This window comes from Pongo abelii, chromosome 1 (assembly GCF_028885655.2).
Source record: "Pongo abelii isolate AG06213 chromosome 1, NHGRI_mPonAbe1-v2.0_pri, whole genome shotgun sequence".
Lineage (NCBI taxonomy): Eukaryota > Metazoa > Chordata > Mammalia > Primates > Hominidae > Pongo > Pongo abelii.
The window spans coordinates 96,756,176-96,766,662 of record NC_071985.2 but is presented as its reverse complement, the minus strand read 5'-3'; the positions used below and the strand labels follow the sequence as shown (position 1 = coordinate 96,766,662).

The 10,487-nt window shown below is 43.1% G+C and overlaps 1 protein-coding gene across 5 annotated transcripts in view; it reads right to left on the bottom strand.

The window, feature by feature from the left end:
- Window positions 1–10,487, bottom strand: part of GATAD2B (GATA zinc finger domain containing 2B) — a 117,169-nt gene that overhangs the window by 5,068 nt on the left and 101,614 nt on the right. For 4 of the 5 annotated variants that reach the window (XM_024249808.3, XM_054552958.2, XM_054552943.2 and 1 more), the window contains 8 exons: window positions 8,062–8,191; window positions 7,247–7,378; window positions 6,488–6,619; window positions 5,818–5,988; window positions 4,713–5,028; window positions 1,621–1,823; window positions 388–498; window positions 97–214 (listed from right to left, as the gene is read on the bottom strand). In XM_024249808.3, coding sequence (XP_024105576.1) covers window positions 97–214; window positions 388–498; window positions 1,621–1,823; window positions 4,713–5,028; window positions 5,818–5,988; window positions 6,488–6,619; window positions 7,247–7,378; window positions 8,062–8,191 — 1,313 coding nt within the window. The remainder of the gene's footprint in view (window positions 1–96; window positions 215–387; window positions 499–1,620; window positions 1,824–4,712; window positions 5,029–5,817; window positions 5,989–6,487; window positions 6,620–7,246; window positions 7,379–8,061; window positions 8,192–10,487) is intronic. The other variant, XM_054552950.2, reaches the window with a different exon arrangement.

Sequence of the window (10,487 nt, the reverse complement as noted above, 5' to 3'; positions counted from 1 at the left end):
AAGTAAAGGAAGGAACAATTCCCCTAAAGAGGCTGCTACAGAACTGTATACTAACAGTTGACCCATGAGAAACATTTTCAGATTAATCCTTCTTACCTGGCATACCAAGGAGGCCACCTGGCACAGACAACTGGGGTGCCTGTGCAAAGTTTGAAAGCATGGAGCGGGCAGATGTGGGTATGCCACGCTGGAGGCTGCTCTGGGGCTGTGGAGCCTGTAATGATGAGGAGACAGTGGATACAACTTTGCTATGATAGAATGTTAAGCGAGGGCAAAGATAAGGGAGTACAGAAGAAGACTATGATTTCCCACAATAGAAAGGACAAATTGTGATAAATGGCTGATAAATCTTCTAAAGGAATCAGGATCAGGCAAAAAGTTCCTTACCTGCCGAAGCGTATGATGTCTCATGATGGTCTCTTGTTTACTGACACTGGACACAGCTGGAGCCGTAGTCGGGGAGAGGGCTGCCTGCTGCTGTAATCGCTGTTCAATTTCCTGTTGGGAGTCATCAGATCAGGTGGTTGAGCAGGACAGCACCCAATTTCCTTTTTTTTTTTTTTTTTTTTTTTTTTTTTTTAAACAGAGACACAATCTGACTTTGTTGCCCAGGCTGGTCTTGCACTCCTGGGCTCAAGCAATCCTCTCACCTTAGCCTCCCCAAAGTGCTGGAATTATAGGCATGAATCACTGCACCTGGCCCACCCAATTTCCTAACCAGAAAACCTAGAGGTGTTCTTATCTCTAATGTTGTTGGCTAGTTGGTGGAATATGGAAAAGGCAAAAGAGTTTGGTGGGGGTGGTACACTGAGATTTCTGGGTATAAGCAGCTAACTTGCTTCATTGATCAAGGGATCCTCCTGTCTTTCTCCAGGAAAGCTGGCTCTAAGAAGTTGGCTGGAGGTGATGAACCAACTGATAAAATTAAGGCTGATGAATTACTGGGGTTTTATTTTATCACTTTTTCTTTTCTCTTTTTAAAAATTTTTATTTATTTATTTTTTACTACCAGTCCTAGAGCATAAATGGGGTTTTATTTTTGACTCCTGCCTACCCGATCTTCCAAAAAGTCCATGATGCTACTCAAACAAGGGAGTCTGATGGGTGGAGTGGAAAATAGGAAGAAAAGGATCTGAGTTCCCCAATACATTTTTCCCTCTCTAAGATATTCTCATACTATAACTGCTACATGAAATGTTCGCATACTCTAGAACCACTACTCTTCACTGGGCTACTTCATAATTTACTCTTTCCTTTGTCATTTCTTGTCAAACACGCACTGCAAGTAACTGTTTCAAAGAGATTTATAGCACAAATATAAATTCCTCCCACCAAAATCTATTATTCATTTTAGGAGAAAATGAAGATGAGAATAGAGTGCTATGGAAAAGCCAAGAGTCCCAAGCTTTCTGTCCCTTTCTGTTAACCTCAGCCATTATATTTTACCATGTTCTTAATCAGAATACTTGCTCAAATGGAAATAGGACAGAATGATAAGGAGACAAAAAGGGAACCTCTGGACCTGTAGGGATCACATGAACCACTCCTGCAAACTAGAAGGCACGACCCTTTGGAAAAAACAAACTGGGACAGATGGCCAGTAGCAGTCAGAATTCTTACCTGTTCCTGCTGTAGGGCTTTCACAAATGCATTTTTCAGCCGGTTGGTGTGTTCAGCTTTTAGAGCCTTCTTCTGGTTGGAGGTCATACACTGCTCACATAAAATCTTACCATTCTTTTCTTGCTTCCAATGAGGGGTGAAATCTGTGCGGCACTGGGCACATACAAAGGGTTCAACCCGCAGAAGTGAGGCACAGCTTTTGCCTAGATACCAACAAAAATAGTCAGTGGCTTTACATTTCCTATCTCCTCTGTTTCTCTTAATCAAATAGATCTTTTCCAGGAGTTTATTCTGTTGAATTAAAGAAAGAGACTTTACAAAAAGGATATTCTATAATTTACAAAATACTTTTATTTCATCTTATTATAACAGTATCACTTTAGGGAATTCAGACAGTACCATCCTCATTTACAAATGAGGAAAGAAGTCGAAGAAATGTAGCTTCTGGCTGGGTGCGGTGGCTCACCCCTATAATCTCAGCACTTTGAGAGGCTGAGGTGGACGGCTAACGAGGTCAGGAGTTCAAGACCAGCCTGACCAACATGATGAAAACCCGTCTCTACTAAAAAATACAAAAAAATTAGGCGGGCGTGGTGGCACGCGCCTGTAATCCCAGCTACTCAGGAGGCTGAGGCAGGAGAATCTCTTGAACCTGGGAGGTAGAGGTTGCAGTGAGCCGAAACTGCACCAGTGCACTCCAGCCTGGGCAACAGAACAAGACTCAGTCTCAAACAACAACAACAACAACAAAGGTAGCTTCTAACTGATAAAGCTGGGATGTTTCCTGATTTTCTGCTGTATCACACTGAGAAGAAAATACTGTGTCAATTCAAAGTCAAAGGACTCTAACTCAACCAATACTTTTGCTTCTTAATATCTCCTTACCAAAGACTGTACTTATCCCTGTCATATACATTTACAGTTTTAAATAGTTATCAGTGTCTGAATTATTCACTTTGTGATCTATTTATAGCTAATACTGATTCCTCTGGGCACTTTCCTTTACTGACAGGCTTTCCCAGAAGTCTACGTGTTTAGAAATTCAAGTTTAATAACTTCAGTTAGTCTAGACTGTATGTTAATACTCTATAGTATGGTTTAGTATTGCTTTACAGCTTTTTATATGGTCTTTCTTAGTTATCTATGTAAGTGTGTTTAGTTTCTCAACTGTAAGCATTCACAGAAGACTAAATACAGTAATTCAGTACAATGTTGCAAAAACACTGACATTAAAAATAGAAGTTCCAAGCCAGGCATGGTGGCTCACACCTGTAATCCCAACACTTTGGGAGGCTGAGGCAGGCAGATCACTTGAGGCCAGGAGTTTGAGACCAGCCTCGCCCACACAGCAAAACCCTATCTCTACTAAAAACAGAAAAAATTAGCTAGGTGTGATGGCACACATCTGTAATTCCAGCTACTTTGGAAGCTGAGGCAAAAGAATTGCTTGCGCCAGGCACAGTGGCTCATGCCTGTAACCACAGCACTTTGGGAAGCCGAGGCAGGTGGATCACCTGAGGTCAGGAGTTCGAGACCAGCCTGACCAACACTGTGAAACCCCGTCTCTACTAAAAACACAAAAATTAGCCAGGCGTGGTGGCAGGCACCTGTAATCCCAGCTACTCGGGAGGCTGAGGCAGGAATATCTCTTGAACCCAGGAGGTGGAGGTTGCAGTGAGCTGAGATCATGCCATTGCACTCTCTAGCCTGGGCAACAGAGCAAGATTACATCTCAAAAAAAAAAAAAAAAAAAAAAGAATTGCCTGAAACCGAGAGGCAGAGGTAGTGAGTCAGCTAAGATCATGCCACTGCACTCCAGCCTGGGTGACAGAGTAAGACTCTGTCTCAAAAAAAAAAAAAAAAAAAAAACCAACAAAGAAAAAAACTGGCATGGTGGTGCATACCAGTGGTCCCAGTTACTCAGGAGGCTGAAATGGGAGGATGGCTTGAGCCTGGGACGTCAAGGCTGCAGAGAGCTGAGATCACACCACTGCACTCAAGCCTGGATGACAGGGTCAGACCCTGTCTCAAAAAAACAAAAAAACAAACAAAAAAAAAAAAGAAAAAAAGAGAAAGAAGTTCTATTTATCAAATTATGCAAGCATCATGCTAGCCACCATTTAAAAGAACTAAACAAAATATAGTCAGTCCTCAATGTTGTTGACAGGTTCTCAGAGACTATGATTTAAGTGAAACAACATACAACAAAAACAATCTTTTTTTCTTACCAATGTTATAATAAAATGATGTTATTTGAGGACCCCCTTCACCACAGTTGTTTCACTTTAAGTCACAGTTTCTAAGAAACTATTGATGATGTTAAGTGAGAAGTTACTGTCCTACAAAAAACATACAAGATAGATAAAATACAAATAAAAATATCAAGCTCAATGATAGCTGACCTGCCGAAGGGAAAAAAAAAACAAGCTGAAAGATAGATAAATAGATAGATAGGCAGGCCGGCCCCGGCCAGCTGACCGGGTGCAGTGGCTCATGCCTGTAATCCTAACACTTTAGGAAGCCGAGGTGGGCAGATCACCTGATGTCAGGAGTTCGAGACCAGCCTGGCCAACATGATGAAACCCCGTCTCTACTAAAAATACAAAAATTAACTGGGTGTGGTGGCACGTGCCTGTAGTCCCAGCTACGTGGGAGGCTGAGGCAGGAGAATTGCTTGAACTCAGGAGGCAGAGGTTGCAGTGAGCTGAGATTGTGCCACTGCACTCCAGCCTGGGCAACAGAGCAAGACTGCATCTCAAACAAAAAACACACACACACACACACAACACACACACACACCACACACACACACACACAGAGCAAGACTGCATCTCAAACAAAAAACACACACACACACAACACACACACACACCACACACACACACACACACACACACACTCTCTCTCTCTCTCTCTGTCTCTCCGCTTCTAACATGTTGCTCCCAAATAGCTGTAAAGAAGGGAGGGAGGTGGTTTGGTAACAGGAAGGAGAAGTTATTTAATATTGTACAGTACCCTCTGATACTCTGCCTATGTCAATCAGGCTTGGCAACCACTTGCTTAAATAGATTGATTAGAAGAAATAGCCTTACCTTGGCTGTCAATGACACTCTGTACGACTTCTTCCAAGCCTACCATGTAGATGAACTCGCTATTGGCTGCACTAGGCAAGAAGTGAAGTAAGGGAGCAGGAGGTTTAGGGGGTGGGATCTCCAGGAGTGTCTTTTCCAGCTGTTTGCGAAGAGCCAATTTGGCTGCAGCCTGTGAGTTGGCAGCATCAGTCATGGCGCTGGGGCTAGGAAGTGGCGAGGACACTCTGTTCACCGTCCCTGGCTGGATATGAGAAGCAAGGTTCATATAGATGGCAGAGGATGTTGTACGCTGACATGGAACAGAAGAACTTGACTGCTGAAATAGATTGAGAATGGGGTCAATCATGGTATGTAGGAGAAAGGACCAATTCTTACGTTCTTGGCAGAGGACACTGTCTGATCCTGGTTTGGACTACTTAGCGTCTCCAAAAATAGGAGGTGGTCAATTTATTTATTGAAAAAGAACTCTGACACATAGGAAAGGAGAATGATGATGACCATAAACTAAAATTGCTAAGAGAGAAATAAAGGCCAGGCGTGGTGGCTCACGCCTGTAATCTCAGCACTTTGGGAGGCCAAGGCAGGCAGATCACTTGAGGTCAGGAGTTTGAGACCAGCCTGGCCAACATGGTGAAACCTCGTCTCTACAAAAAATACAAAAAATTAGCTGGAAATTCCTTGAACCCAGGAGGCAGAGGTTGCAGTGAGCCAAGATCATGCCATTGCACTCTAGCCTGGGCAACAGAGTGAGACTCCATCTCAAAACAAACAAACAAACAAACAAAAAACAAAAAAGAGAGAGAAATAAAGATTTTGCTTTCTGTCACATATCCTTGTGCTTCTTATTCCCTAGATTACTCTCTTCTAGGCAGATTTTTAGCTTACTGCTGCTCTGCTGTATAACCTCTCTCCTCCACTACTATTTTAATATAATTCCTCAAAGCTTCTACTTTTGGGACTGCTCTCAATTAAATCCCTACCAAAATAACCATTTTTGTCCTAGAGTTTATTTATGTATAAAAACTTAAAACCTATGGCCCTTTCGACAAGCAAAGCAAATAAAGGGATTTCTCTGTTTCCACATTAGGGCTCAGCTCTCTCTTACCGGTTGGTAATTGATGGCGGGATTCATGTTGGGTGTTGTAGTGCGTACAAGGCCAGGCTTGGGCGGGCCCCGCTGACCCTGTAACTGGGCTGGGTTTGGTGCAATAACACGTTGAGACATCAACATGTGTGGAAGGGTGGTATTGGTAGCTGAACGGATGACACTGTGACCCTGGAGGGGAAGAAGAGGAAAAGAACTAATCACAGGTTGTACGCTGTGTATAATACAGCACAAAATGCAAAAGGGAAAACACTGTCTATAATACATAGCTAAGTAGAAACACATAGGAACACAGCCAGACTTGGTAATTTCATTTAATGGTGTACGGGATAAATCTACCATCATTGTAAACCCTGATTAGTGGCTGGGAAGTCCTTGGCTTTTTTTGATATAAACTATCTAATCCTATAGGGTTAGACAGAAAACTATCTACCCCTTCTCTAGAGAAGCTGGAAGCATTCTCTAGACAAGAAAAACTACAGCGGAAAGATGAAAGTTACTCATCCTTCTACTGAAGACGAAATCAAGCCATAATGGACCAACAGAACAATCAGTAGTAATAACACCTCTATCATGGCCAGGTTCTTCTATAATCTTCACAAAAGCCCAAAAACAGAGACAGGATTAGACAGGGCCCTCCAACACTAAGATGCCACTATGGGTCACATACCTGTAATGTTCTCAAATTTTGAGGTTCAACCCCTTGGGCCCCAGGCCGGGAGGGAAGCTTAGATAGGCCCTGCTGTCCCACATGGGCAGGAGATGGCTGAACAATAGATGCTGCATTCTGTACAACTGGAGTCTGGGAGAAGGAAGAGAAAATAAGACTGTGGAAAAGGCCAATAATCACAGGTGGAAATCTGATACATTTCTAGACTTTTAAAATTCCTGGTCAGTGTGAGGTTCTTATCAATCAGGAGGAAAAACCAGAAAAAGGGAGTCAAGGTTTTCTCTTTTTTTTTTTTTTGAGATGGAGTCTTGCTCTGTTGCCCAGGATGGAGTGCAGAGGCCCGATCTCGGCTCACTGCAAGCTCCACCTCTCGGGTTCACGCCATTCTCCTGCCTCAGCCTCCCGAGTAGCTGGGACTACAGGCGCCCGCCACCATGCCCGGCTAATTTTTTGTATTTTTAGTAGAGACAGGGTTTCACCATGTTAGCCAGGATGCTCTCTATCTCCTGACCTCGTGATCCACCCACCTCGGCCTCCCAAAGTGCTGGGATTACAGGCGTGAGCCACCGCACCTGGCCGGGAGTCAAGGTTTTCTTAAGGCCTAAGATTAAAAAAAAAAAAAAATCACTACTACTACAGACTAAAAAACTATGGACCCAGAGAATAAATGAGCCACCCAACTGAACCTACTTGGGGTAACCTACTCTCAAACCAATTTTTTTTCCTTTCCCTTAGTCCCTTATTTCTAGGGCACATTACCTTCTGGACCACATTCTCTTTCTGTAGCTGACTTTGTCTCAGTTTCTTTAACAGGACCAGTCGGGCTTCTTCCAATCGTAGCTCATCCCTCAACTGCTTGATAAGCTGCTGCCGTTCCTCAATGCCTTTCCCCTAAGGAAATAAAAAGACTTTCAGCTACGGCAGCAAGGTACCCAGAATTCCTTCCTGCAAGAGACAATCTTTACTTCTTAGCTCTGAAACCTTCATCTTCCACAAGAAGCAGAAGTGGCAATAGGATTATCTTTGTATCACTGGGGTCTGGCACAGTGCCTGGCATTCAGTAGGTACTCAAAGAAATGCTTACAGAATTAAAGGAGAGACCACGTATAAATGCTAATCAGCCAGATTCCTGGCAAAAAGAAGAATGACTAAAGAGAAACATTGTCTTCTTTTAAAATAATGTTCCTAAATCCCTTAAAGCCACATTTCCTCTAGATATACATAAAAACTTAAGAATCCCTTCATATTCAGTTACTTAGGTTAGAGTGCAGAAAGTATCCTTCCAGCCAAAAGTTTACTTTATATGACTTAATTATGAACTTTTGTTTTCATTTTCCAAAGATAAATAACATTGAGTATAATGGCCTACATATACGCTTTTCAAACTATCGTCTCCACTTGCTTCTAATAGTTCCTTTTAAAAGCCCTTGAAGTCAAGAGTTACTATAAAGTTTTCATTAATGGGTATTTATATCCAAAGAGTAAACAGTCAAAAAACAGAACTAAGACTCTTGAGGAATTAAATAAAATAGAAGGAGCATAACAAGAAGAAAGAAATTTTTCTTTCTTTTTACCTTAAACATCTCTAGGTTGGCTGCTTTGAGTCTTTCTTCCATTCTGGAACTGGAACGGGGACTGGAAGCCTCATTGTCAGACAAAACAATGATGTCTGGTGAGGGAGTTAGCCTTCCTCGCTCTGGCTCACTAGACAAGAAAAGGAAAAAATAAGCTATTTCCAACAAAAGTTAAGAAAACTTCTTTCTATGCCGAATTTAAAAATCCAAGGGGGGCCGGGTGCGGTGGCTCACACCTATAATCCTAGCACTTTGGGAGGCCGAGGCAGGTGGATCACCTGGGGTCAGGAGTTCGAGACCAGCCTGATCAACATGGTGAAACCCCGTCTCTACTAAAAATAAAAAATTAGCTGCACATGGTGGCGTGCACCTGTAGTCCCAGCTACTTGGGAAGCTGAGGCAGGAGAATCTCTTGAACTCGGGAGGCAGAGGTTGCAGTGAGCCGAGATTGCACCACTGCACTCCAGCCTGGGCAACAGAGCGAGACTCCCGTCTCAAAAAAAAAAAAAGAATAGTCTATCCTGTCAAGAGTAGGTACTGAAGAGTACACAAAAGAAGGAAGTAGTAATAATTTGAGAGAATAGTGCCAAGAATATTGTCTATAGCCTTACAGAAAAGGGTTAAACCTCCAGAACCAAATATATTGAACTTGCATCTGCTTACCACAGTTTCATCCAGCATCTTACCTCAAAAAGAGTCTAGAATTTACTTTGAAATCTAAATCTCCCGCACTGGTTCCTCTTACTCCTAAACCCTATTTATTAGATAACTCTCATTTAGGTCATTCTGGGGTTAGCCTTAAAAGCATCATGCTTATTTGTGTAAGATGATAAAAAATGGCATATACTGTTTAAGATCTAGGTAACAAGAATTCCGGAAACTCTAACTGCCTCAGGTTCCCAAATCCATGACTGTATCTTCTAATTCTCCTCTGATTTCAAAGATACATTCCCAGATCCTACTTTCCTTGAGATTGTCAGCATAGTTGGTAGTATATAGGTCGAGGGCAATTGTTCTTTGGTCCTTTTTTTTTCCCTCTTGAGACAGGGTCTCACTCTGTCACCCAGGCTGGAGTCCAGTGGCCCGATCACAGCTCACTGCAGCCTTGACCTCCTGGGCTCAAGTGATCCTCCCACCTCAGCCTCCTGAGTAACTGGGACTATAGGTATGTGCCGTCATGCCCGGCTAATTTTTGTACTTTTTGTAGAGACAGAGTCTTACTATGTTGCCCAAGCTGGTCTTAAGCGACCCTCCCGCCTTGGTCTCCCCTTTGGCCTTAAACAATCAACTTAAACCCTTAATGATTACAGATCACTAACTGTCCACTTCTCAGGGTTTCTTGTCCTAGTTGCTGTTGGCACATGGATTTTCTTTTTTTTTTTTTTTTTTTTGAGACAGGGTCTCACTCTATTGCCCAGGATGGAGTGTAGTGGTGCTTGCTACATTCCCAAACTCCTGGCCCCAAGAGATTCCCCCCGCCTCAGCCTCCTGAGTAGCTGGGACTACAGGTGCATACCACTGTGCCTGGCTAATTTTTGAATTTTTTGTAAGGGGTGGGGGTCTTGCTATGCTGCCCAGGCTAGTCTTGAATTCCTGGGTTCAAGTGATCCTGCTGCCTCAGCCACCCAAAGTGTTGGAATTATAGGTGTGAGCCACCATGCCCAGCCAGGACATGGATACTTTTGAACAGGGAACCCCGATCACTGGAATAAGCATTCAATTTCTCAACAGGGTAAATTCTGAGTTGTTAAAATCAACCAAACTTAGGCAAGGAAACAGAATAGGGGGATAGAAAGATAAGAATGAGTATCTTGTCAACTATTAAATTTGTCTAGATTGCTGGCCACAGACACAGCAAGCTGAGAAGGTAGAAATACAGAAAAAGAAGCCACTAGAGGGAGAAAAGAGCCTTTCATTCTCTAACCCCAAATATGAGGAGTAACAGGCCTGAATAAAGTGTCTGCATTCTTTTTTTTGAGATGCAGTCTGGCTCTGTCGCCCAGCTGGAGTGCAATGGCACGATCTCAGCTCACTGGAACCTCCGTCTCCTGGGTTCAAGTGATTGTCCTGCCTCAGCCTCCCGAGTCGCTGGGAATACAGGTAACCGGCACCGTGCCTGCTAATTTTTTTTTGTATTTTTAGTAGAGACGGGGTGTCACCGTTTTGGCCAGGCTGGTCTCAAACTCCTGACCTCGTGATCCGCCTGCCTTGGCCTCCCAAAGTGTTGGGATTATAGGCGTGAGCAACTGCGTCCGGCCTGAATTCATTTTTAAAGTGTGATTTACTTCTCATTTCTATATTCCTTTATACTCCCCCTCTATGATTAACATGGGTCATTTTGGGTGGGCAGATCACTTGAGGCCAAAAGTTTGAGACCAACCTGGCCAACATGGAGAAACCCTGTCTACTAAAAATACAAAAATTAG